We start from the raw sequence: 26,447 nt of genomic DNA on the forward strand, positions 1-26,447 counted from the left end.
GATTTATTAGCTAGTAAAACTAAGAGGTGGCAGTCAGATATCAGAGCCTGTCAGCAGCTGAGCAGGGGGAGCTGGGACTGAGAGAAGCCACAGCTGAAGCAGGTAAGCGTCTCTCTCGCCTCCTTCCTTTATATTGCAGTGCTGGGGCAGAATTAGGTGATAAGCCTTTAGAGTGGAAATAAGCAATTTCCTTGATTTCCTTTTTCTGTGGGACTCATCTTGATTTTTTTTTTTTTTTAAAGTTATCGGCCCAGTTTTTACATGTTTTAAAAACAAATAGTAAATGATATGTTAATTTACCTGCTTCTACCTGATTTCAAGTTGTTTTTCTAATATACCTTCAACATGTATGAATGCAGGTATTTCCTTAAAGATGAACAACTCACATGCTCTGTGTCTTTAAAAATTTATCAGGAGAAAGAAAAAATTTAAATAGGAGTTTGAAAGACCCTGCTGTATCGAGTATATCTTTGCACAGTAAATAAGCAACAGCAGCAAGTTACCTGCGATATTGCAATATTGCAGGCACAGCAGCTTGCAGCTGTGAAAATCAACACATTTGAATATGGGTGCTGTGTGCTGCTGTACATACTGTTGAAGTGAAGAAGAAATTGCTTAGAGTCTCAACTACTCTCTTGTTTTCTAAGTATTGTCCATTGCAGGTAATTGTTCAATTGTTGTTGTTTTTTTTAATGGTTACCAACCCTTGGGTCTTTTCCCTGTTTAACAATTTGATGTTCATCTTCTTCTGGACGGTATTGTGTTTGTTCAACAATATATTTAGCTGTTTGGCAAGGTTCAGTCATGGCTGAGGATACATTGAAATGGCAGAAGCTTTAATCAAATTAATAGAACTTTCTAGATCCCTAGCACATGACTTAGCCCCCCTTAACATATGTGAACCTTGGTAATTCTGCCTCTGTGTGGCAGTAGATGAGTATGAGGTTTGGGGTGTATGCTGTCATGCACTGATATATGTGTCTCAGGTACTAATAATTAGAGTTATGGCAAAAAGTCTCTTGCAGGAGGTATTGGTCTGGCCCAAGCTTTGAGTTTAAACTCTTGTGTTCTTGGCTTGTCACCTTCTCAGCAGTGGAGAATGATACACTATGGACCGCTGTTATTTGTTTTGGGTAAATTCGCTTGACATATGATTGAGATGCTGCTCCTGGGTTGGACAATGGAGGCCAAGTAGCCTTGACATCTTTGTATGAAAACAGAACCCAGTTCAGGTCTTGTTTTTTGCAGTGTAATTACAGTCTAAACCCCTCGTTATATGGAAATAATATCTGCAGCATATATGTAATCATGTAAGTCACTGTATTTTACCTTTATATGAAATCAATTGAACATACCCCCTCTCTTGCATTCATGTTATTAGCTGTGGAAGATATATTTCAATATAGATATGTCCAGTACAAGGCGTACACAGGACACAGGTGAAGTGAAGTGAGCATGCAGAAAACAAGACAGTAAAAGCTAATTACAGATTTGAATTACTAACTGACCTAATTGTTCTGCATATATGGCCACGTTGCTTGGTGAAAATCCAAATGTTCAGGTGAATAAAGCTTGCCCACAACCTTTAGACGTTTGGTTGTTGCCCATTAGTATTGAGCGATAACCCTTTGCAGCCATCATCTTCTCTCCATTAGTCACTCTCCTACCTGAAACACACATTCTGCTGCCATGCTAATCTGGCTGTTACAATGCTGTTAGCACCATCTTTTACATGTTTTTATGGTGTAGTTATGCAATCATGCATAGCTCAGGTTTCAAACGGTGGCCTGGCAATTTCCTTTTATGCTGGTGCATAAAACAGATGTGGGCTGACAGGCAGGATACTGAAGTGTAAAACTAACTCCCGGCAAATTACAGCTAATCTAGTGTTGGCTCCATGATAAGGGACACACACCTTGACCTTATTTTTGACCACATTTGACCAATTATGTGACCCAGCTGGGGGGGATCAACAGATTTTCCTCTCTGAAAATGGATAGTTACTCAGCAATGATGGATCAGACTCCCTGGGCTCTCCCTCTGTCTGGTCTCCTGTATCGGGGAGGCTATTCCAGCAGTGACACATGTGTCTGCCCTGAGGTGTTGGGAGGCTCAGTGGTGTAAGTGAATAGTAGATAATGCAGGAATATGCACATTACGCAGTGTGGCATGTTACACAATGCTTTCCAACTCCCACATACAGCAGTGATGCGCAAGTGTATTCCTTGAGGTATGCATTCCTGCAGGTATTTTGTTTTTTTTTGGTGTCATTAAAATAAACTGATTAAGACCTGAAAGGATGTCAAACTGGTTCAATTACTGTACGTCACTGAGGGTGGATAGAGGGAAACCAATACCAAATGTTATATAGGTGCTGTCAAACGGGGACGGGTGTGATTGTAGCTTCATGATATGGCATGGCAACCATCAAATTCACACATTTCCAAATTGCCAACATTGCCAAAGCCACAGGAGGCTATAGTTCTTCCTGAAAGGCCTTTAGTTTCACACTATGAGTTTGTTTTATGACTCAGTCTAGAAAGTAATGTTTTTGAAGTCTATAGCGCTGTTAGTAAACTTTTTTTTTTTTTGCATAAAACTGTCCGTCTGACTTTCTCACTGCAGCAAAAAATTATTGGAGAAGTCCGTTGAGTTTGTGAACGTTGTATTTATTTACATCGCCGAGTAACGTTTCTTTGAATTTTAGGAGGTCAGCAAACACGAAAATAATACTTTTAGTGACAATTTTAGTGTTTGCAGCGTCTTTGTTTTGTAGTATATGTTGTAATCCATTTTCGTTTGTCCGCCATATTGCTATGCTGTGTGAAGAGAGGAAGGACGTTCAGCGCGATGATGCATTTCGAGGGAATTTGTAAAAAAAAACTATTAACCATAAACAGTGATACGGGGGCAATAGTTGAATTTATTTTTGGTCATGTGATGAGGATTTTAAACAATATTTTTTGTAAAGGGTAAAGAGGATCGGGCTGAATAATAATAATAATAATAATAATAATAATAATAATAATAATAATAATAATAATAATAATAAATCAATTCACAATTTCACATATTATAATCTCTATCCACAAGATAATCTGTCTAGTTGGCTGAGTGTCTTCTTGGATAAAACCACACAAAATGCTGTGAAAACACAAAATTATAATTAGTTTTTTTAAAGCCATTTATTCCCAGCTTTACTACTTAAAATATGTAACATTACCCATTTTTAAAATTATATGTCCACAGTGGAGTAACATGGTAATAATACATGCTCTTATTTATGGAAACTGTAGTTACTTTTTAACTGCATATGGAAATACAAAATGAAGGAGTGTATAAACATCGTAACACCAGTAACTACGTACGTTATAGTGGATTTCGAGTTTTATTTTTGGTAGTTGTTTCTTCCCGTCATTGTTTTGAGGTCTATATTTGGATGATCTCTCGTTCTGGCTCCCGTCCCAAAGGAATCCAACAGGGTACTGTTTGTCTCTGCTCCAAACAGCACAGAGGATTTAGTGGAGACCTCAACAAGTCCAGAGTTTACTCAAAACATGTCAACATTGGATTCTTTCAGTAGACATATTGCCTCAATTCAGAGGTGGGTGAGGGAGGCCAACAGATTCATGTCATTCACTCGAGGCTCTGAGAGTGGAGGGGAAGACAAATTGTCACTTCCGATGCCCATTGGCATTTTATACTGCAAGCCAAACTGTAGCCCTCCTTTAGACTGAGATGGAACTGACACCTGAGATATCCATGCCAGGAGGAACTGATGTAGTTAGGATATGAATACACTTTGATTTTTCAGTTCTTTAATATACACCATGTATAACATTATAGTTATTACACCACCCACTCGATATATCGCAGGTATCAGGGTCCAATTTAAATCCGCTCTATATTGAGGGCCGCGATGTAGTGAGAGACCAATGGGAAAACAAATAGGCTGACAAGTACTGTACAACCACTTGCTCGTTTTATCCGGTGCATCAGGATCCAGTACAAATCCTCTATGCAACCTGCTCTTCCCCATTTTTCATGTAAAAAGCAGCACACCATTTTAATTCGTACTGCAGAGGGTAACTGCTTCTCATCAAACTAAGTCTCCAATTAATTTCAGGAATCTTCTTCTCCTTTCTCAAATGCATAAACCTGCTGTATTGAAAGAACCCATTCCCAACATAGGAGGCTTGTTGTTAGGGAGCTGACGTCACTGCCCTGTGACTTTTGTTAGTGCACTGCATTGCATCGTTGGCTAAAATAAAAAAATAAAAAAATGTTTTATTTAATTTGCTTTGTGTAATTGTGCAATGTGTGTATATGATTACACTACAATATTAATGTTTCTTCATTGTTTTGTGTATTTTTGCTTGTGATGTGCAGTACAAAATAAAACGAGCAGTAATTCTGAGTGAAATTGCAAACCACTGGTCTACTGGCTTCCAACTGCATACTGTATTTTCAGGGATTACCCTGCTCTGAAATGAACAACAGCTGTTTCTTGATTTGTCTCCAGTTCACTGTTCAGGGGTAACCGATATATAATACAGCTTTCTACCAAACTACTGCTGGCATACACATCTTAGAGCAAACTCTACTTACACACATTGTTTAAAGAGAGGTGGCCTCAATAACAGGTCAGTAGTGCAGCCGTGATTGATTCTAGACCCAAAATAAATCAGATCCATTTTTTATTTCAAAAGAAGATCCCTCGGGTAGTTTTCTTAAACATTCTTTTTTAAGAACATAAGAACATAAGAAAGTTTACAAACGAGAGGAGGCCATTCGGCCCATCTTGCTCGTTTGGTTGTTAGTAGCTTATTGATCCCAAAATCTCATCAAGCAGCTTCTTGAAGGATCCCAGGGTGTCAGCTTCAACAACATTACTGGGGAGTTGATTCCAGACCCTCACAATTCTCTGTGTAAAAAAGTGCCTCCTATTTTCTGTTCTGAATGCCCCTTTGTCTAAACTCCATTTGTGACCCCTGGTCCTTGCTTCTTTTTTCAGGCTGAAAAAGTCCCTTGGGTCGACACTGTCAATACCTTTTAGAATTTTGAATGCTTGAATTAGGTCACCGCGTAGTCTTCTTTGTTCAAGACTGAACAGATTCAATTCTTTTAGCCTGTCTGCATATGACATGCCTTTTAAGTCCAGAATAATTCTGGTCGCTCTTCTTTGCACTCTTTCTAGAGCAGCAATATCTTTTTTATAGCGAGGTGACCAGAACTGCACACAATATTCAAGATGAGGTCTTACTAGTGCATTGTACAGTTTTAACATTACTTCCCTTGATTTAAATTCAACACTTTTCACAATGTATCCGAGCATCTTGTTAGCCTTTTTTATAGCTTCCCCACATTGTCTAGATGAAGACATTTCTGAGTCAACAAAAACTCCTAGGTCTTTTTCATAGATTCCTTCTCCAATTTCAGTATCTCCCATATGATATTTATAATGTACATTTTTATTTCCTGCGTGCAGTACCTTACACTTTTCTCTATTAATGTCATTTGCCATGTGTCTGCCCAGTTCTGAATCTTGTCTAGATCATTTTGAATGACCTTTGCTGCTGCAACAGTGTTTGCCACTCCTCCTACTTTTATGTCATCTGCAAATTTAACAAGTTTGTTTACTATACCAGAATCTAAATCATTAATGTAGATTAGGAATAGCAGAGGACCTAATACTGATCCCTGTGGTTTCTCCCACGTATCACAAATCTAAGATGATAACATTACAGAAACCTAAGCAAGCAATGAACAGCCAAGGGGTCTGTGAGATCTCTTTAAAGATGATACTGGCTTAAGGTTTTTGCAATAGTACTTTGTGAATGGGGCCAAAGCTGTCAGTGCAGTGTCTTCGATACACTGAATCATGTTTCCGTGCTGCAAATAAAATACCCGTACTTCCACCTACTGGCCACTGGGGGTAAAACTGAGATGAAAGTGACACACACTATCAAGCTGCCTTCACGGGGCAATGGTAAGTGACAGGCGAGCTGGTAATCAGGAGGAGTTGGGAACTGGAAACCCATATTTACTGGTTTATTACTGGTGCAGGTTTACAGAAGCTATTAACTGACTGTCCCAATAAACAAGCCTGAAGTTGCAAAGACTGGGAATAATAAAACACAGTTTTATACCCCCAGCTCCTGAAGAATAATCAATCCACTGTGCGCCCAGAACAGCTGGATCAAAATGAAGACATCGAAAATGACAAATGGGACCGCTTCCGGGCAGGGTAAGAAAACTTTTGAGTTATTATTGTTTACAAATAAATTCCCTTACATACGACTTTCAAATCTATACACGATGCCCACTTTATCAGGACCTGTCAAGCTGTGTGGGGCATGTTCTCCTGGTTTCGAATGTCACAGTGTACTTCAGCATCGATGCACATCAAGTGGCCTGACGGCAGTGGCTGCAATGCTGGAAGTGACATCATGCATCTGCCGTGGTCACTAAAATCCCTGATCTCAATGCAATCGAGCATGTTACACGCTGGTGCCTTTTCCAACATGTAACAAGAACACTCTTTGTATATTCTAGTTTAGTTTTGCTAGCACTGTTGCTAAGCTTGTTGTTTCAAGTATTCGTCTGCACCCTGTGTTTTTTTATTTCACAGAGGAGAGACTACGAAGGGGCACGAAGCTTGTGTTCCACAGCTGAAATTCCCTTGAGTGAATAATAATCAAACTAACGGCTTAGAGTTTACTTAACATGCACCCTTTTAATATTGTCTACCAGACTGATTTCTCTTGACTGGACCGTGGAGATTTATTGGTGCCAGCAGAAAGCAGCGACTCTATTTTTCTGCAGTGTGGTTCTTGATATCTTCTATTAAAGTAAAAAACAAAGCAAAAAAAAAGCAAGAACAAAGATCTTGTGTCTGTCACAATGTTGCTAATTCTAACAATATGGGAAGTGTTACATCACTGTTTAGACCTAACCTTTAAACACGGTGTGTCTGAGATGGGTAGGGGGTGTCAGGGTAACTGAAATAATAATAATACTGCAAGAATATGCTGTCAAAATAAAATGCTACCTTCTTGAGTTCCCTGCTCGTCAATGCCATACCATGCTTTTGCCATGTTTAACTGCTTCTCTCATGCTTCTTTCCACGTGCTTAAACCATGCCTTACTTGCTATGCTCAGAAGGCCATGTCACAATACTGAACTGGCAAGGAAGCGGCCCCCGGAAGACTAGAGGTAGGTGGCGAGTGCATAAAAATGCAAATGCCAGACTGAATGGATTCATTGTTCAAGTAACGATGAAACATGAAGATACTGTAATGTCATGATGTTTTACTTTACACTTCTTTGTATTAAGAACCAGTATACTAACACGTGAAATGTTTTCATTGCCGTTAATCAATCCGTGAATTGAGCGATAACCACAGGGCGTACTGAGTGTCCCAGGAGACAGTCTTCTGAGTGGATTAAATGACAGAGAAAGTCAACGTTTTCATGCTAGCGAGAGCAATGGTTGTCTCCAAGTACACTTGATGAGTCCTCGAGTTATAGCTATTATATGACAAGTGGTTTGGTCTTTCCTTTTTTATATTTTTTGAAGCTGCTGGATTTTAATAAATCAGTCATTTGTCTCATTGACAGGTTGTTCAATGCTGTCACTAGCCCCTAGTGATCTGAAATTCAAAAGTTATTCCACTATGCACTTGTCATATAATGTTCCTGTACTAATACATTCATTATAAGAAACCACCTAGCAAAATATGATGCAATGGATAGAACATATTATACACTGACTGGCCACTGACCTGCACATTATTCAAACCAACAGTGAAGGTCTCACTGATCTGGGCCACTGCACTACATCTGCTACTCGTCACATTACATTGCTCTGCAGGCTTCGTCTGTTATACCTGACTTGAATTTTGCTTTCTGGTGGTCGTTTTCTGCAAACATTGACACCTGGGAGTCTTGACGGACACATTGGTCAATGCAGCCGCTGCGTTGAGGGACAAAACGGTTGTAAGGACACCCACAATCATGCCCCTTGTGAAGTTTGCTGACCAATATCTGTTGCTGAACAGTACCACTCTCACACAGATAATAATGACTGGCGGGCAGGTCACATGACCACCATCATTTGCATACTGTACATTGCTGACATCGCAAAACGTTACTAACATTTTCAAATTTTACAAATGGTACCAAGGTAGTGCAGATGTTGTGTCTTGCTTTAAGGCACATGCTGTTTTGTTTCTGGTTTCTTGTGAAATCATGTGATATTGTGACATTTCAACTGTTGCCGCTTCATGATATAGTACAGACAAAAAGTTTGGGCTTTTTGTTTTTTAATAGTTATAAAAATACTATTAAAAAAAGATACCAAATAAAACAAGAGAACTCTTAGGAAGCTACAAAATGAAAATATGAGATTGGTGTTGAGCTGATTAGACTTTCAAAAATAGATTAATACACATATTACTCTAATTGCAGTTTTTTTCTTCATATTTGTATGCATTTTTATGCATGACATTTTTTAAAATGATGATTCTGACTGTGCTATTTAATTGCTCTAGCTGGTACGAAAAAGAAATCCAGAATGGCCGGAGTGAAGATAACTCAGTTCACTGAAGACATCCCCAAAGGATGCAGCACGCCAGACTTCGAGCGCAAACCCATCCCCTTAACAATACAAGAAGGTAAGATTAGTGATTGACCTAAAACCTGCAGCTAGTGGGGCTGGCTGATCCTGGTGTCTACAATGGGGTGTGATGCGAAGCCTCAGCTCTGAGTCACTGTACACAAGACATTGTTCTGGAAGGATACGTGACCATTCCTCATTTATAACTGCAATGCATTCATTTAATACTAACATGCTCATAATGGCTGCCCCTGCAGCTTTAAGAAGTGTGCATAGCATAGTCTTCAAATGGCACATGACTTAGTGTTCTGTGTCACACTGTACACATTAAGTACTCTATGTACTGTACAGAAGTACCTAAATGCAGGCGTACAATTTCTCAGATTTCCCCACTGACAGGCATTTGCATTGCAGATTGCTATACATAGAGTTGTGCAGACTGTTACAGCGGGTAATAAAGTAGATATATGTGTCACTTGCAATGTGCTTGCATGGAATGTGCAATTTGAAAGCTAAGTTGATCGCCATGAGATCACTTTTTACTGTCTTGGCTGGGTTTCAATACATGCTTGTGTCTGTATTTTTACAGATACAGACACAAGTAGAAAGACAGACATAGATAGATTGGCCTTTATAAAACGTTAGCGCGGTTTACATCACAAAGCGTTGTAAAGAAAAACGCTTCCATCAAGATGGATGAGGTATAACGCTGACACCCCCCTGGCTGTAGTGAACCATTCCGGGCCGTGTGACACACTAATATACATTCAAATGAGAGTCGCAGTTGGATTATCTTATAAAGAATGACACCACAGGTGTTGAAATCAGCTATTTGATTTTCTTAATCATTGTGTAGATGGATAAATCCCAGCAGCTGCAGGTCTAAATGTAAACATCTACAAGAGAGATGTGTGTGATATGTTTGATGACATCATAAATCACAAGACAGAAGCTTGAGAGATGTATTGTCATTGAAAAGCCCCAAGCTACTTTTTACCACATTATTAATGGACGACATCTGTCCCCATGTTATACATGTACTGTAAATACAATAAACAAGAAAACCACTGTGTCCTCACTTCAGTATGTAGCCAACTCTGCCTCAGGGCCTCTTGTTTAATAAACAGTGACAAAAGCTACATTCTCAAAGCTATTCCCTTCAACATGTCATTCGCACATTTCATTTTTCTTAAAGGAAAAAAAAACAACAAATTAATTATAATTCCAGTTCTGAGCCTCTTTACAAGCCCCTAGAGTAAATGTTTGAGTTGTTTCTTTCAATGTGTTTTGAAGCCCTGGTGACCCTTTCAACGCTAACTGCGAAGTATCTCTTCGAGCTAGGCTTTGTTTCTTTGCCGTGACTTGTCTGTGTCCCTCTCCTCTTTGAAAGGTAAAACAGCCATATTTAAAGCTGTGCCCAGTGGGGATCCCAAGCCTGAGGTGATCTGGAGCAGGGCTAATGGAGATATGGATGACCCTAAAAAGTTCAAATTCACTTACGACAAAGTCCTGAATGAGTACAGTTTACAAGTAAGAGAATAACCATGCATAGTAAACGAAACCTAACAATGCTTAAAAGGACTCTTACCCTTCACAGCTCCAGTTCCTGACAGATAGATCACTGGTTTTTAACAGCCTGGTCTTTAACTGCTCAACAGGTGATCAAAGCTAACGGAGACGATGCAGATACCTACAGATGCTATGCCAGCAATGAGTACGGAGAGGCGGTGTGCACTGTGACGCTGATTATTATTGAGCGTAAGTGGACCCGAGTGAAAGGAAACCCTTTTAACATCGCAGTCTTGCCTGTATGTAAAAGCATGTGTGTGCTTGATAAGCCGGGGTTAGCATGAGTGGAGGAGATGCTGTTCTGTTCTAGTTGCCTGCCATAGACGTTTGTAATGTAGGCTAGATCAGAACTAGATGGCTCTGGCTCTAACTTCTAAAACGCTTAGTTACATGTACTGTATCTATGGCAGGCAAATGTAACTAAAGAGGAGTCCCTAAACTCAGGTTAAAGGAACTTACATAATACATAAAAAAAAATCAGGATAACTGCAATTAGAAGCATCCTGAGCCATTCTAAAAAAATGGCATCATACCACAGTAGTGATGTCAAAAACTGATCATTCCTCTATAGGAAAATATACTTGAACTTTGACCCATTCGACTCATTGAGACCATCACTTTCAAGTCAATCACAAAATGTCTTGTTTTCAATCAATCAACAACACTCACAGTACAGAAATGTTCATTACTGAGCAACAAAATGAGAATATGAAAAAAAAAAGAAGATGTAAAGCTGGTACATTCGTATCTCAAGAGAAACCGGAGAAACAGATAACGACACAGAACGTGTGTACAGCACTGAACCGCTACGTTTAAAAAAAAAAAAACTGTACTGCTGAACCTCGTCTTCTTTAATACTAGCATCACAAGGGAACCCATGTATTATAAAAATACAACAGATGGGCCTCAGTGAGTTACAGAAAAACTATTCCATCTCTTGTTTCTGTGACAGTTTATAAATTACTCAACCTAAGGTCTCGTAACTTATGATGTCACAGAAACCCTAGATGAAATTATTTTCCTGTAACTCACTGAAGCCCATCTATTATATATATATATATATATATATATATATATATATATATATATATATATATATATATATATATATATATATATAATACTGTTATAATGAACTGTCTGTAGAAGGACTCTGCTATATTACACAGAGAAACTGCTTCTTTACCTCAATTCTTTCTTTCTTTCTTTCTTTCTTTCTTTCTTTCAGTTGGGCTTAAGAAGAAGACTAAACCTGAGACTAATAACGGTGATTATTACTGGATGGAGAAACAGCGCGCATCATTATAAAGAACATTTTAATAAATCTCTGCAATAGTGAAAATGGTACAAAGTTATTAAACGATAACACCAAATATTAATTTTAAACCCCCCCCTTTTTATACCTTGGGATCTCAATGTCCTATAGAAAATACAACAACAAAAACAGGTTTGTCTTATAATATCTACGGTAGGGTTACAAGTAGTTTTTTTCAATTAATTAATTTGTATCCATGAAATGTGTTTTCATATATTCATTAGTGGGTTTTACATTGACACTATGTCAAATGATCAGCACAGTACACTTTTTTTTTCAGCTGGTAGCAAGGACCCTACAGAGTTCAGAAAGCTGTTGAAGAAAACGTAAGTCGACTGTGGTCAGGTGATGACCATGTTATGCATCTCTTAGGAGTGGATTCCAGCAAAAAAGACTGACGTTGATGTTATTTTGACATTAAAAACCTGTTATAGGTTCAATACCCCTTCAGCAAATTGTGACTCAGATGGATAGCTTGTGGTGAAAGTCAGGTGTTTTGTAGGGTTGAGATGTTCTACAAGCCTGGTTTTAACAATGCGTTGTGTTGCACATGTGACCCTTTAGCCCTGGTCAGTCAGCCTCATTCTATTCATATTTGCAGGACTGGTACCAGAGTCAAACAGGAGAAGATGTCAGAGGAAAAGATGTGGGAGCTCCTGATGAGCGCAGATAAGAAGGACTATGAGCGGATCTGCATGGAGTACGGCTACACAGACTTCCGCGGCATGCTCACTAAACTGAACCTGATGAAGAAGGAGAGAGAGGAAGAGCAGGCCAAGGTACCAGAGAGCTCCTCAGCTGCCTGCTGTACACAGCGCTTACAGAGAAACATGTTGTTCATAAAGCATCCCCTATCCTCAAGCTTACAATATCCTTATTCTTTCTTCACAAGAATAACTGGTATACTTTACATGTATTGAACTGTACCAAAAATATTAGTTAGTGCAGTTGTTGGTATACCATAAAGCTTAAAACTATTTTTTTATCTTTTTTTTTGGGGGGGGGGGTTAGGGTTAGGGTTGGGGGGGATAAGCCACTAAGACAACAGTAAGGTCCCATTGCAGGTCCCAGTGGTGAGGTTCAATATTATATAGTAGCCTTGAATCATACATTGAATCAGACATACAACATACAAACATACAACCCACAGTAACTTAATTCCATCCTCAATCATAAACCACGAGGCTGGTTTCACAGATCCTGATGAGCCCTAATCTAAGACTACCTGATGTTACTTTAGATAAGGTCCAAGATTTGTGCTAATAATAGGTCTGTGGAACCAGCTGTAAGAAACCAGTTTGGCTGGACCTGTGTTTTACCTTCATGTCATGTCATCACTCATTCACTAACCTTTCTTTCCTCTATCAATCTCTAGCGTAATCACACATGTTCTCCCTTCCTCATTCCCTCTCTCCCTCTAACTCACCAAGTACATTGAAGCCATCAGTAACCTAAGACATATCCAAGTAAACAGTGAAGGCTCGGCAGAGTTTGAAATTGAGATGGAGCTCAAAGATCTCAACAGCAGGATATTCCTGTATAAGGTGAGTTTGGTGCACCTGCATTGCTATTGAGGGGTCTTTGAACTTGACCTGAAGCGGTGCTGCAGCAAATCAAAGACTCTTCTGATGGTCTGTACGGTACTGTGTATAAATAACAGTGGCTTAATTGTGCGAGCTGATGTCTGCTTTTGAATGTGAATCTACAGTGTTCCACAAAGCTGCTACATTGATACATATCAGCTGTGCTCTATTTAGAGGTAATGGCATTGCTGTGGCATGTTCCAAGGCAAGAACAGAACTGGATTGCGAAAAAGCATGACACCCGGGGGCTATTTAAAGTTGTTTGTTTACGTACCTTCGTTGGCGTGAAACTATCATTGCAGTCCTATGAAAGGGGCTCAAGCACCCACTGGACGTGTTTAATCAGTAAGCAGTGGATTTGGAACTGGTGTCCTCAATTAGTGTAATCACACTACCTTGCTGTTCCATTATTGAGTAATAACAGCACAGCTCACCTCTATAGAAAACAATGGGAGAGCGGTGTCTGGCTGTTGTATAATGTAACACACTGATATGGTGTTCATGCTCTCTTTGATTCAGTAGTTGCTTCATACCCAGGCTATATTGGGGTCTAACAGGTGCTCTTTTTTACAGGATGGGGTGATGATTCCTTATAGCATCGATATGGAGATGAAGCACAACCTGAAAAAGTTTGGCAAAAAGTACATCTTCTCGATCAACAGCCTAATGCCAGAAGATGCAGGGTTATACCAGGTGGATGTGGAGAGTACCAATGTCTTCTCCACTGACCTGCCAACAAAGTGTAAGCAGATCTTCCCTCCACAAAGCAGCTTTGTGACATTGAATGAGGGCTGCTGATGACAAAATATTGCGTTTGCACTTTTCAATTCAACTACAGCACACACAAAATAAAAAAGACAAATCAGCTGTAACTTCAAAGCGCTCAATCATAAAAATATAACATTTCAGCTAGTGTCAAAACTAGTGCCTTCTTTAGAAATCATTCATCCAAAACATTAGGGACCAAACCCTGTTTAGACTTGCCTGTACAACTAAATAACCTCTTGAAACATTACAAGGGTGCAGTGTGAAAATGTTGCTTAGTAAAATGAACCAGTTTTGACAAAGCAAAATCAAATCCCTCAATAACCAGTGGGTGGCACTGAAGACACTTGCAGAGAAACCTAATCTGGTGTATTGATTCATAAGGTATTTGTTCCATAAAGACCAAGATGTTTGTTTCGTTTTTCTCAGACCCAAAAGTTTTGCTAACCAAAGTTTTTGTAATCCTTTGACTGGGTTAAAATTGATGGTAATGCTATGATCTGCTAATGGTAGTTTTATTCCTGTCAATAAAGCGCTATTGTAATTGTATAATAACTGTATTTTCCAGTCAATTATATACAGGTGAAAAAGGGTGATGATGAATAGTACTCTTTTTAATTTGCCTGCAGTTATACCTGTGAACTTTGCGAGTCCGCTGAAGGAGGTGAAGTGCAAAGAGCGTGATGACATCATGTTTGAGTGCATTATCACCCACCCCCTCCCCAAACTGGTCTGGATGTTCAAGAACAAGCCACTCGAGGCGGGGGAGAAGTTTCAGTTTGCAGTGTCGGAGGACAAGCTCACTCACAGGATGGTAGTGAAGGATGTCATGCCTGTAGACAAGGGTATCTACTCAGTGGCGGCTGGCATTCGCTCCTCTAGCGCCTGGCTCCTGGTGGAAAGTAAGTTGGCAAACCATTCTGCTTTTTTTATTGTACTGTTTGCCTTTGAAATTCCTTCAAAATTCATAGACCAGTAAGACCACATCCTCAGTACTTTCTCAGAACAGTGCCAATCAATCCTGTTTAACTGCATTGTTTTGGGTGATGCACCTGGCTCTTCATCTGCCCTCAGTGTTAGTGTTAATGCCAACCACACATAAATCGAGACATGGCTGTCTTCATGGACATTTGGCTTTCCTTAAAGACATGAAAAATTGCTCCTTGGTTTTTGGTTTTACAGAACTTCAGATTGTGTATTTGGATCTTTTCATATAGCTTAAGTGCATATGTTTACCTCATTTCACAGACACTTTATATTTGTTGTAAATCCTTGCACTTGCCAAACCCCGTTCCTTACCTCTAAACCCATATATCACATTTCTGTTAAGCACACATATCCATATTCTGTGCTCCCTGATTCAGGTATTCTAACGCAGATGGACATTGCATAGAATGGTTTACCAAGTTAAGTTGTACAGCTAAACATGACGGACCAAACTGCCTCCTTCTTAATGGTCTTTAAAGTGCAGTTTGCACCTTTATATGTTAATCTTATTAAATGATCTACAGTACAAAGAGGCTAGCTGAAGAAGTGACATCAGAGAAAACGGCCAAGCCTTATCCCTAATCTAATCCCAACTAATATCTGTTTTTTTGTGACCAAGAACATATCACCATTTTCAATCCCATACACTTGCCTCTATCAACCACCATTTCATCTTCCTTTTTTTCCCTTCTCCTTGCTCTCCCACCATCTGCTGCTGCGCTCACTCCACCTCTTCACTGGTTAAGCTGAAGAAAGCGTGGACCCGAGTATCCAAGGCAAGAAGAAGCCAAAAAAAGGCCAGGCGATTGATATAAATGCAGGGCTTACGAACCAGCCAGTTGATGGGATCCTGTATAACTTCTTGAAGTCTCTCGGGGATGGGTCTGGGGCCGGTGATGGTGCAGGGTTAGGGTCTGGGGGACAGAATAGCACAGATGGACTAGATGGCAGTGACGGATTGGGAAAGGAGGGTGTTGGGATGGGTGGCAAAGGGGGTTTAGGAGATGGGCAAGCTGGTCAAGGAGGAAAGGGAGATGGGAAAGGAGGAATGGCGGGTGGAAAAGGAGGACAGGCGGGGCTAGGAGATGGAAAGGGCAGCCTTGGAGATAAGGGTGGGTTAGGAGCTGGAAAGGGCAGTCTTGGAGGTAAGGGGGGGGAGGGGGGGCTAGGAGATGGAAAGGGCAGTCTTGGAGGCAAGGATTGGCTGGGGGAGCTAGGAGATGGAAAGGGCAGCCTTGGAGGCAAGGGTGGACAAGTGAGGCTAGGAGATGGAAAGGGCAGCCTTGGAGGTAAGGGGGGGCTAGGAGATGGAAAGGGCAGTCTTGAAGGCAAGGGAGGGCAGGGGGGGCTAGGAGATGGACAGGACGGCCTTTTAGGCAAGGGTGGACAGATGGGGCTAGGAGATGGACAGGGCAGCCTTGGAGGCAAGGGTGGACAGATGGGGCTAGGAGATGGACAGGGCAGCCTTGGAGGCAAGGGTGGACAGTTGGGGCTAGGAGATGGACAGGGCAACCTTGGAGGCAAGGGTGGACAGATGGGGCTAGAAGATGGACAGGGCGACCTTGGTGGTAAGGGTAGACAGATGGGGCTAGATGGACAGGGCTGCATTGTAGGCAAGGGTGGACAGATGGGGCTTGGCGTCCTTGGGGATGGCTCAGGAGCAAAAGCTGGGAGCGGGCTAGGTGATGGTTCAGTCCTTGGCAAAGTAGGAGCCGGAGGTTTAGGTGTAGAGGGAACAGGCTCTGGGCTGGATGGATCTGGGTTATCTGGAGATGGGACAGGCCAGGGTGGTCTTGGGAGGTCTGGACACTCTGGATCAGGAGGAAAGGATGGATCAGCGCTGGATGTCAGTGGACTTACAGATGACCAGAACAGGAAAAAAAGGCGAGCAGGACGCAGCCCCCTGATTGAAGATACCATCACTGGTATGGAAGTCACTGCTGCATGGAAACTGATTTGAGAAATCTTTTAGGGGTTTATAGAGACACCTCAAGTACAGAAATGCTCATAGGTTAGGGAAAGTCCACTGGGGCTGGTCTAACTCACCAAGACCAGTTTGACGGGTTTAGTTTTTGTTGTTCTGTGGTCGATTGCTTTTTTGCTGTATTACACGTATCTTTATTGGATTTCACTTTTTTTGTAACTCTGCATATGCAAGTAATACAACAAATGTGTCATTCCATTTCAACTAAACCGAATGGCTCAAATGCCGTCTTGGCGGTGTTCCTGGTTCGAAAGCAGACGAGGCAGTGATTAGGCGCTTCTTTTATTTCCTTTAAAAAAAATGCAGTATGTATTGCACTGAAAATCCACATCTGTGAGTGTGTGTAAATTGTTTGGTTGTGCACGCATGCAGCACTTATGTGTAGCTATGTAGGTCAGTGAATGAGGTAGCTGAGTGATTAAGCATGGAAATGGGTGACAGCTAAAATACAAACAAAACGTGAGTGAGCTGTAAAGGCAGAAGAACAAATGCATCGGAGAACACAAGTTTACCAGCTTACAGAGGTTTTCTTTACAACATGATGTTTGTTTCAGAATCTGGAAAAGCTGTGCAGATTTACAATTTGCTGTACGAAGGACTCATCACGTCGCAGCCCTTTTGACTGCGCAAAGTGGTTGCAGCTGTTGCTCATACTTTAAATACAGACTGCATTCACAAAACTGGATACGTTTACATTTAAGTAGATGTTCTGAGTTTGTACCTCTATACAAGAGGTTTAAAAAGATCAAAAGCTACATCGTTCGTACATCCATCCTCTCAACCAACAGAGAACCAGAGAGGGAGAATTATATAGAGAGATGCGGGTATGTGACAGTGTGAGGCATTAGAAGGCTGTACACCTTTCCAAAAAAGACTTGTTGCACAGGGTAGGAGACCCACAACTGTGACCAAAAATGTTCTGCCTTAAAAAAAAAAAAAAATTTTTACATTTTACAGAACTATCTCTTTAGTCATAGTCACCCCCCTTAATGACTCTCCATTAAAACTACATTATTTGGTGACCTTTCTTTACCACACCTCGCCCGTGAAATGTACAAAAAATTACTGTACCAAAATCGTAGCCTTACCAATGATTGACATGTGCACGGCTCTGATTCAAACGTGGGCAGGACCAATCAGGAATGAGCGGAGGCATGGCACAAGTGGGTGCTATTGGTCAGAAATGTATGTTATCAGAACTTCTGGTTATGGTACCTTTCTATGCGACCCCACACACACTCCTCCTCTCCTGAGGAGGTAGATTGCTCTAATGGTTTAATCAAGCACTTTTTGCCAGAAATCATTTCTAATTGTAATTTCTCTTTGATTTATAGAGCCGGTGGTCCATTTCACCAGAGGGCTTTTTGATATCCAAGCTCGAAAGGGCCACTCAGCTGAGCTGACCTGTGCTTTGAGCAGTGCAGAGTCAGATGGTACTTGGTTTAAAGATGGTGTAAAAGTAAGTCCTAACCTGATAACGAAGCAGCAAGATTATTTTGCACCTTCTGTTTACCTTTTTTTTTTAGATATTACAAGTTTTTGGATGGTTCTGTCTTGCCAATATTGGGTTTTGTTCATTTGTTTTGAATATCAAACTACAGAAGAACCAATGCAAACATCATAAAACAGGGATTTGTCAAGATGACATCACAACCCAGTTATTTGTTTAAAATGCAAATATCATCAGGACTTTGGAAACTGAAATCTTTGTGTGTGTGTGTGTGTGTGTGTGTGTGTGTGTGTGTGTGTGTGTGTGTGTGTGTGTGTCCAGCTGCAGTCCAGTGAAGGGTTGAGCATCTGTAAAGATGGCTCCGTCCACAAGCTGGTCTTCTCTAACATCCAAGACTCAGATGCTGGAAAGTATCGCTTTGAGGCAGAGGGACACAAAACTGAATCACATGTCGTTGTGACAGGTATGTCAGCCTATCTGTCTCTCATATTATTATGTATGCTGGATAACATGTTTTATATATTGTATATACTGTGAAGTTTATAGTAAACATTGTGGAGTCAAATGATTGTATGTATGTGTGTTTGTATGACCCATAAACCAGACATTTTGACTCTGTAGTCAATCTAATTAAAAAAAAATTAGGCAGTAAGAACATTTAATAGTTTCCCCCTTGCATCTCTGCTCTTAAATTATAAATAGTTGGAATGGATGAAGGCAGAAACAGTTGATATTTGGATTATCTTGACATCTAGAGTGTGTAGGTTTTTAAAGCACCCTGACTTGGTTGTTCATGAAGAATATTTTATAAATGGGACTGGTATGGTACAGTTTGGTTCCTTGTTGCCCTTCAGATCCTCCGGAGATTGACATGGAAGAGCTGGCTCGACTGGCAAAGGAGCCCCTGGTGGTGAAGGCGGGGCAAAATGCTGCGATCAAGGTGCCGTTCAGTGGCCGGCCACCATTCAAGGTGTCCTGGTACAAGGACGCAGACGAGCTGTCAGAAGACAACCGCACAGTCGTGGAGAAGGGGGCCGACCACACCCGCCTGCTCATTGGCAAATGCCAACGCAAGGACTCAGGCGAGCTCAAACTCAAGCTGAAGAACGAAAGTGGCACCGCTGAGGCTGTCACCAAGCTCATCGTTCTAGGTAAGGGCTGCATCCAGAACACTGTGCAAGGGATCTTCAGCTTGACTGAGTCCTAAATACTCCAGAAAGTACAAAGGCCATATTTTGTGTTTACTCCTGTCTATGAGGAGAAGAAACACTTTAACAATTTTACAAAACCAGAACCTGCTATATAACTTGAGGTCTCTTAAACACTCTTAAGTGGTTTGTTTTGGACAGAGATACTGGACAGACACTGTAAAAAGTAGATAAACTTTATTCTTTAGATAATGTATCAGCTGGAAAAAAAATGGCTGATAAAACAATCAAATGCCCCGTTGGAAAAGCCCATAAAAAGCTAGAATAATATCTGCATTTTGTTTGTATGTGACAGTGCTGCTGCACAGCTGAAGGGGCGCAGGTCGTCCACTGGAACCAAAACAAGATGTTAGAAAATCTTAAATTAGGAGACAATTGTCTCTCTTTCAGACAAGCCTACGCCACCCCAGGGCCCAGTGGAAGTGCTGGACAGCTCCGCTAATCGCATCGAGATCAAATGGAGGCCCCCTCGGGACAACGGCGGGAAACCCATTGAGAAGTACATCCTGGAGAGGCAGCAGGTGGGACGCAACACCTGGATGAAGATGGGCGAAGTCCCTGGTGACACGACTATCTTTGCCACAGACAAGGTGGAGCAAGGCAAGAAATACTGTTTCCGAATTTGGGCCACCAGCACTGAGGGGATCAGCGATGCCCTGGAGACTGATGACATCACTGCCGGTACCAAAGGTGAGTCTAACCACCTGCAAGAGTCCCAGTCACACTGTGCTCCCCGGGTATGATAACCTGGAATATGTTCATCCATATTTCAAACAACGACTGCAGTTGTGCTAAAGTGTAACTAGGTTCCAGTTTTCACCCTCAGTTAGTTTTGTACTGAATGTTAAGAATTAGCTCCTGTCTGTCACTAAAGATATCAATGCTAGGGAACTAATGCTCAGTCGTTGTTTCTTCGTGCTGATTCTATCATCTCTCTCTTAGCCTTCCCCGGACCTCCAGCCCCACCGAAGGTAGTTGCTACCTCTTGCAAATCCATCACCCTCTCCTGGTCTCCCCCACACAACACCGGAGGCACCCGAATCACTTGCTACATCCTGGAAAAGCGGAAAAAGGGGAGCAGCATCTGGTCAGCTGCCACAGAAGAGCCCATTAAAGGTCAGTGGTCACGATTTTAGTGAAGGGTTCTAACAGAGTACAGTGCCTGTGTACAGTTTACTATCAACATTGTGTAACTGTGTATTAAGTACTGTAGTACTACAACAAAAGACCACTTTGAGTCTGTATTGCAGGCTTGAAGCACGCAGTGACTGATGTGGTGGAAGGGATGCAGTATGAGTTCCGCGTGGCAGCGGTCAACGTCTCTGGGACGGGCGAGCCCAGCATCCCTTCTGACTTTGCCTTTGCCCGGGACCCCATGAGTAAGTATCAATGGACTGCTTTCCAGCTGTAGTAACTGGAAAGTAAAGCTGCTCTATTTCATCTTTGAAGTTCATCATTTAAGGAAACTTGGCAGTAAAAACAGATTTTTAATCACATCCCAGATACCACAGTGGTGTTAGGGGATGTGCTCCAGGAAATCACTATATTTTTTTTCCTGACTGCTAAAAGGAAAAATAATAACAAAAGTATAAATAAATAAATAAATAAATAAATAAATCAATAAATAAATACAAATTTGGAAGCTATTTAAATGTGTAGTATAAGAGCCCTGAACAGCAGTTTGTGTGTTGTTGGTTTCAGAGCCCCCAGGCACGGTGAACGACTTCAAAGTGACTGACTCGACATACACCACCCTGTCTCTGTCCTGGTCCAAGCCCAGCACCGATGCGGGTGATGAGGCTAAGGGCTACTATGTGGAAGTGATGCCTGAGGACAGCGGCACCTGGCTGCGTTACAACTCGTCTCCCACCAACACCACCTCATACACCATCAAGGGGCTCAAGTCCATGCAGATGTACTTTGTGCGGGTGATTGCTGTCAATGACGGAGGGCTAGGGGAGCCCAAAAAGCTGGATAACTACATAATTGCTATGCCACCACCAGGTGAGTGTGGATTCACACACACACACACACAAGCCACGAATTCATGTATTTAACAAGGTTGCTTAAAGGTTTATTATTTCCAGCAGCTAAGAACACTCACAAGCTGCAGCAGAATTAATTATAATGGTAGGTGGCATAGCAATTCACTCGCCTTTATATCTTAACCAGCGAGGTACTGTATCTCCTGTAAAATTCCAGCCCTTTTTTTCCTGAATGCTACCATATATTCAGTTTTGTACTCTGAATATTAACTATTAAACTGGAACAATGCCCAGGGAATATCAGCTTATTTGTTTCAGTAATTAGGAGAATTCTCTATCAGGTGCCCTTGTGAGTCTCTCTCTGTCTGCTTCTTTCAGTGAGACCACACTTCCTCAATGAATCCAGCCTCAAGAGCTTCATGGTGGTAAAGGCGGGCAACACTATTCGGGCTAACATCAACTTCGAGGTGAGCCGCAACACAAAACAGAACACACGCTTAGCCGGGCACAGGGCAAGCACACAAAGAATACTGTGACGGGGACATAGTGCATGTTCGTCATGAGGTCTGGTTTAAATGGCTTAAATTGCTGCAGATTTGAAGTAGTGACGTACGCCGGCCTCCCCAATTCCAGGCCTCCCCGATTCCAGACGTGATCTGGCTGAAAGGTGGCTCTTCCGTGTCCAAGCGAGCCACGATCACCAACGCAGACGGACTGTCCCAGCTCCTGATCCCCACATCCGAACACTCCGACTCCGGGGTCTACACCATCATGGTTAAGAATTACTTCGGCCAGGAGTGCTTCAGCTTTGAGATCTGCGTTACAGGTACTGTAACACCCTGCTGTAACAATCACTACTGTTACATCTTTTACTTGCTCTCAGACACAAGAAGGAACTAGATACCTGGAAGCATTGCTACTGTCATATTGTAATGATGCACTTAAATTGTACATATCCCACTTTAAAGTAAATTAAACAAGCAAAGCACCAAAAGGCAGTAGTGAGCTGGTCATCGTTAAGGATAACTGAATAGATACAATGGAATTATTGTACGCAGAGCCAGTCAGAGTCACAGTCTCTGTGTGGATCTGGTTGATGGTGTGGATCTGGTTGATGGTGTAGCCATGCGGGAGAGTGTTAAAGCATTGCTCTGTGTTTTATGTAGACGACCCAAAGCCTCCAGGTCCGGTTGAGCTGGATGAGAAGGTCCCAGGCACGGTGACAATATCCTGGGAGCCCTCTCCGGATGAAAAGCGGGATGAGCAGCTGCACTATCTGGTGATGAAGCGGGACTCCAGCAAACCATCCTGGCACACGGTGGCAGACAACATCTTCAACAACAAGTTCACAGCAGTCATCGTGAGCGACCGCCAGTATTACTTCAGGGTCTTTGCCAAGAACGACATTGGCATCAGCACAGCCTCCGACTCCCCGGCCTGGGGCATCACCAAGCAAAAAGGTCAGAATTTCTTTCACCTTCTAAATGTTCACGTCAAGGTACCATCTAGCATCAAGTCAAATGCTAATTTCCTCTTTGATCGCTCGCGAAAGGGAATGTCAAAGTTTAGAGAGTCTCCTTTATCCTGTAGAGATCCCCAGCCCAGCTCAAGGCATTACAGTATGTACTTTAAACTGGATTAAAGAATTATCACAGAATTTTACAGACATATGCTTTAACATCTGATTAGTCAATGCATCCTTGCCCCAAAGATTGTGATGAAAAGCACAATATAGCCACTACAGTAACAAGGAGAAACGTAAAAACAAGGCTTCCAATCAGCTATGTAATAAGGGTAAGTGATGGCAAGTTATTAGACATAATTTTAATCCCAAGAAAAGCTGAATAATCCAAGCGTACTGGATGTGTAGCCAAGTAACAAATAGCCCGCCAGCATCCTTTCATCTTTACATTCGGCTGGAGTCACAAAAGTTTAATTTAATGCAAGTAAAAATCTGCTTTAAAATACTATTAAAAAAATATACACCAGGGAATGACATACTGAAACATCTCTCATACATGCTGCCAACCCATAAGCTACTCTGGGCAATCACTGTTTTTTTTGTCTTGCTTGATTTCAGAAAAATTTACAGTGAAGATGCCCACCTACAAGCAGACTGATTCAAGGCAGGCCCCAAAGTTTACGGTACGGCTGAAGAACCACACAGTGCCGCGTGGGTACCCGTGCAACATGAGCTGTGCCGTGAAGGGCAACCCAGCGCCAACTGTCACCTGGTACCGCAACAACATCAGCATCATGGATAACGCGCAGTACTACACTTCAAACATCTGCGGAGTCTGCTCTATGCTTATCTCCAACGTCAGCACCAAAGACAGTGGCGAATACAGCGCCATAGCTGAGAACTGCATGGGCAGAGCTGAGTGCACCACCAGACTCAACGTTACAGGTACCTTCACCATAGAAGCGCCAGACTTGCACAACTACACAAACTACAATGTTTTGCATCACCCTATAAAATTAGCACATTTTGCTTCATAAATACAACCTGCTGAATAATGGTACGTTAACATATTGAATTACATATGGCTTTGCAGTTTTCCACATACTTAACTGACAAAAAATTTAAAAATGCGACATTTTGAAATATAACATGAAATACTGTACTACTATTGTGGCTTCTGGTAATCCTAAAATTCTAGGTGATGCAAAACTTTGGCCATAGCTGTAGACTGGTAGGTGACTTTACTGTAGAAACATCTGACCTACTGTCAGAGGCAACGTCACTGTAGAAAAGCCTGAGCACCAACCAGTTTCACACAGGGCACATCGACTGCTCCTTACAGTGGCAGACTTCATTGCAACTTAAACTAGCACTCCTTAAAAACATGCTTCTAAAATAGATTCTTCAGTCCTTAAAATAAACGGTTTGTAATGATAATGTATCTTCCTGTAATTTATAATACAGAAATGCATACATACATATTTATTTTGTTGTGCAGTTTCATTTTACAGTACATTATTCTGTGCACAAGCTTGCTACCTAGGGCACCTACTGTTTTTATATTTTCTTGTTTGATGTTTGTTTCTATGAAAGATATTTTAAGGCTGACAACATGAAGACCTTGTTTATTTGATTTGAAAATGTGCAAGCACCTTCATCACTGAGGGAAAGAAAAAAAAAAATCAGACCGCTATATCAAAGAATTCCTCGTATTAATATCAAATTAATTTGAGAGCACACATTGGCGTGATTTAACCAGTCATTTGTGTTCTTGCACGGATTAAAATGAGAAAATAAAGCTTGCTTTTCTTTACTTTTCTTTAACGTTTTTAACAGTGCATTAAAACATACTCTTGCCCGAAATAGCCCTCAAATGCAATGACACGTATCTGCGCCCTGTATCCTAACTGTATCTTTTTCTTTTCTTCTTTCAGAATAAAACTGCAGCCATGCGGTATAGAATTGGCCTGCTTCCTTTCTGTACTCTCTTTTCTACAATTCCTGCAAAGCTTGAGTTTTCAGTAGAAATAAGTAATCAACTAAATGAAAATGATTTATGTATATATTTTAACACTTGCTCTTGTGTGATACTGTATGTGCAGTGTAATGAAATTATGAACTAGCCGTGCATGTGTTGGAGGCGTGTGAAGTCTGGTTGCAGATGAGAAAGATTTCAATTGGAGCCTTCAGTGCATGATAAGTATATGATGAAGTTTTTACAAGCGGATGAGTTCTCAGTAGTTAGGTATTTCATGCATATGGGAAATCTCTTACAAGAGAGTATAAAAGATCTGCATGCCTGACTGCAGTTGCTTTCTATCATTACATGCATGACTAAATTGTATTTTTGTAATTGCACATACAATTTACAATGATCATGAACAATTTATGGATTTTTTTCAGGTTTTATCTTTTTGACTCACAAGGAATAAAGTTAACAAGTTCTTACTCTGACTAGACACCATAACTAAACCTTAGATGAGTCTGATACTGTACCTTGGCACATGCAAGTTCAGTTCTATGCCTGCTGTTTCTACAGTACTGAGTGCTGTGGAAACTTGTGGCTATTTGCACTGCTGGCTTCAGTAGTGGAGATGGTGTTTGGGGCTCCAGGTAGGTGAACAGTAAACCAGAGGCACCACAAGTGTCTGGGCTGAGCCACGGTATCTAGAAAACAAATGAGTCTTTTGCTTCAAGTTTTAAACAACAGGTAGATTGTCTTTACCTTTTGTTACATACCCATCAAAACGTACATGCACGGTAGACTCAAGCAAAATGGTGATTTCGGGGTCTAGTGGCTCGCCTGGTAGAAGCACAGCCACGTGGTGCGCAGGGCTAGTCGTACAACGCGGGTTCGTGTCTTCACTGGGGACTCCGAAGCGATCGTCGCATTGGCTCTGGTGCTCCCGTGGGTTAGGGAGGTAAAACCGGCAGGGGCTGTTTCTCCTCATCGCTCTACAGCAAACACTGCTGGCCAGGCGCCCAGTGTGCTCAGGGCGGACCCCTGAAGGGCTGGCCTTTGTCCCTGGGTGAAAAAGGAAGTTAGTTTGGTCGTGGGAATGGAGGATGCCCACTGAAAATTAGTGTCTCCTGAGCCATGTGGGCAATTGCTGCGGTGAGGAGAAAAGCGATTGAGCATTCCAAATTGGGAGAAAAATCAGGGGGGGAAATTATAATTGGACATACTAAATTTTAAAAAAAAAAAGAAAGTTCGTAACCACTATAGAAGAAATTGCAAATGAACAGAATTGTTTTAAATATGCTTTGAGTTTTAATATATCATCAGAATGAATTACTTTTGAAATTAATCTTGTTGTGTCCAATATTTTGCTCACCTTTTTATGCAGCTAATTTATAAATGTATGTGATAATTTATTTTAAGGAGCAGTTGATAGATTCCATCAGATTGCATCCCTGCTTTCAGTTTTTGTGCAGTGACTGACAGCTGGAGTGTAGCTTTCTGATTGTTACACTTGGATGTTAATGAATTAAACGACAGTACAGCGATGACTTGTCATTGGA

At 41.4% G+C, this 26,447-nt stretch overlaps 1 protein-coding gene across 3 annotated transcripts; it reads left to right on the top strand.

The window, feature by feature from the left end:
- Positions 1–26,002, top strand: LOC121299429 (immunoglobulin-like and fibronectin type III domain-containing protein 1). Of its 3 annotated transcripts, XM_041227114.1 has the most exons (26): positions 1–102; positions 6,156–6,247; positions 7,162–7,215; positions 8,553–8,675; positions 10,008–10,147; positions 10,276–10,375; positions 11,415–11,453; positions 11,782–11,827; positions 12,103–12,280; positions 12,932–13,045; positions 13,658–13,826; positions 14,479–14,751; positions 15,583–16,125; positions 16,213–16,761; positions 18,155–18,279; positions 18,592–18,733; positions 19,125–19,421; positions 19,869–20,168; positions 20,421–20,594; positions 20,729–20,857; positions 21,180–21,482; positions 21,842–21,930; positions 22,097–22,289; positions 22,630–22,923; positions 23,544–23,870; positions 24,860–26,002. In XM_041227114.1, exons 2-26 carry the CDS (start codon positions 6,205–6,207, stop codon positions 24,862–24,864), a joined length of 4,749 nt encoding a protein of 1,582 aa, XP_041083048.1. In that variant the 5' UTR covers positions 1–102; positions 6,156–6,204; the 3' UTR covers positions 24,865–26,002. The 3 variants fall into 3 exon arrangements, with proteins under 3 accessions (XP_041083048.1, XP_041083046.1, XP_041083047.1); XM_041227112.1 differs by having other exon boundaries at positions 15,583–16,761; XM_041227113.1 differs by lacking the exon at positions 7,162–7,215 and having other exon boundaries at positions 15,583–16,761.
- The last annotated feature ends 445 nt before the right edge of the window (positions 26,003–26,447 follow it).

The sequence above is a fragment of the Polyodon spathula genome, chromosome 25 (genome assembly GCF_017654505.1).
Source record: "Polyodon spathula isolate WHYD16114869_AA chromosome 25, ASM1765450v1, whole genome shotgun sequence".
NCBI lineage: Eukaryota > Metazoa > Chordata > Actinopteri > Acipenseriformes > Polyodontidae > Polyodon > Polyodon spathula.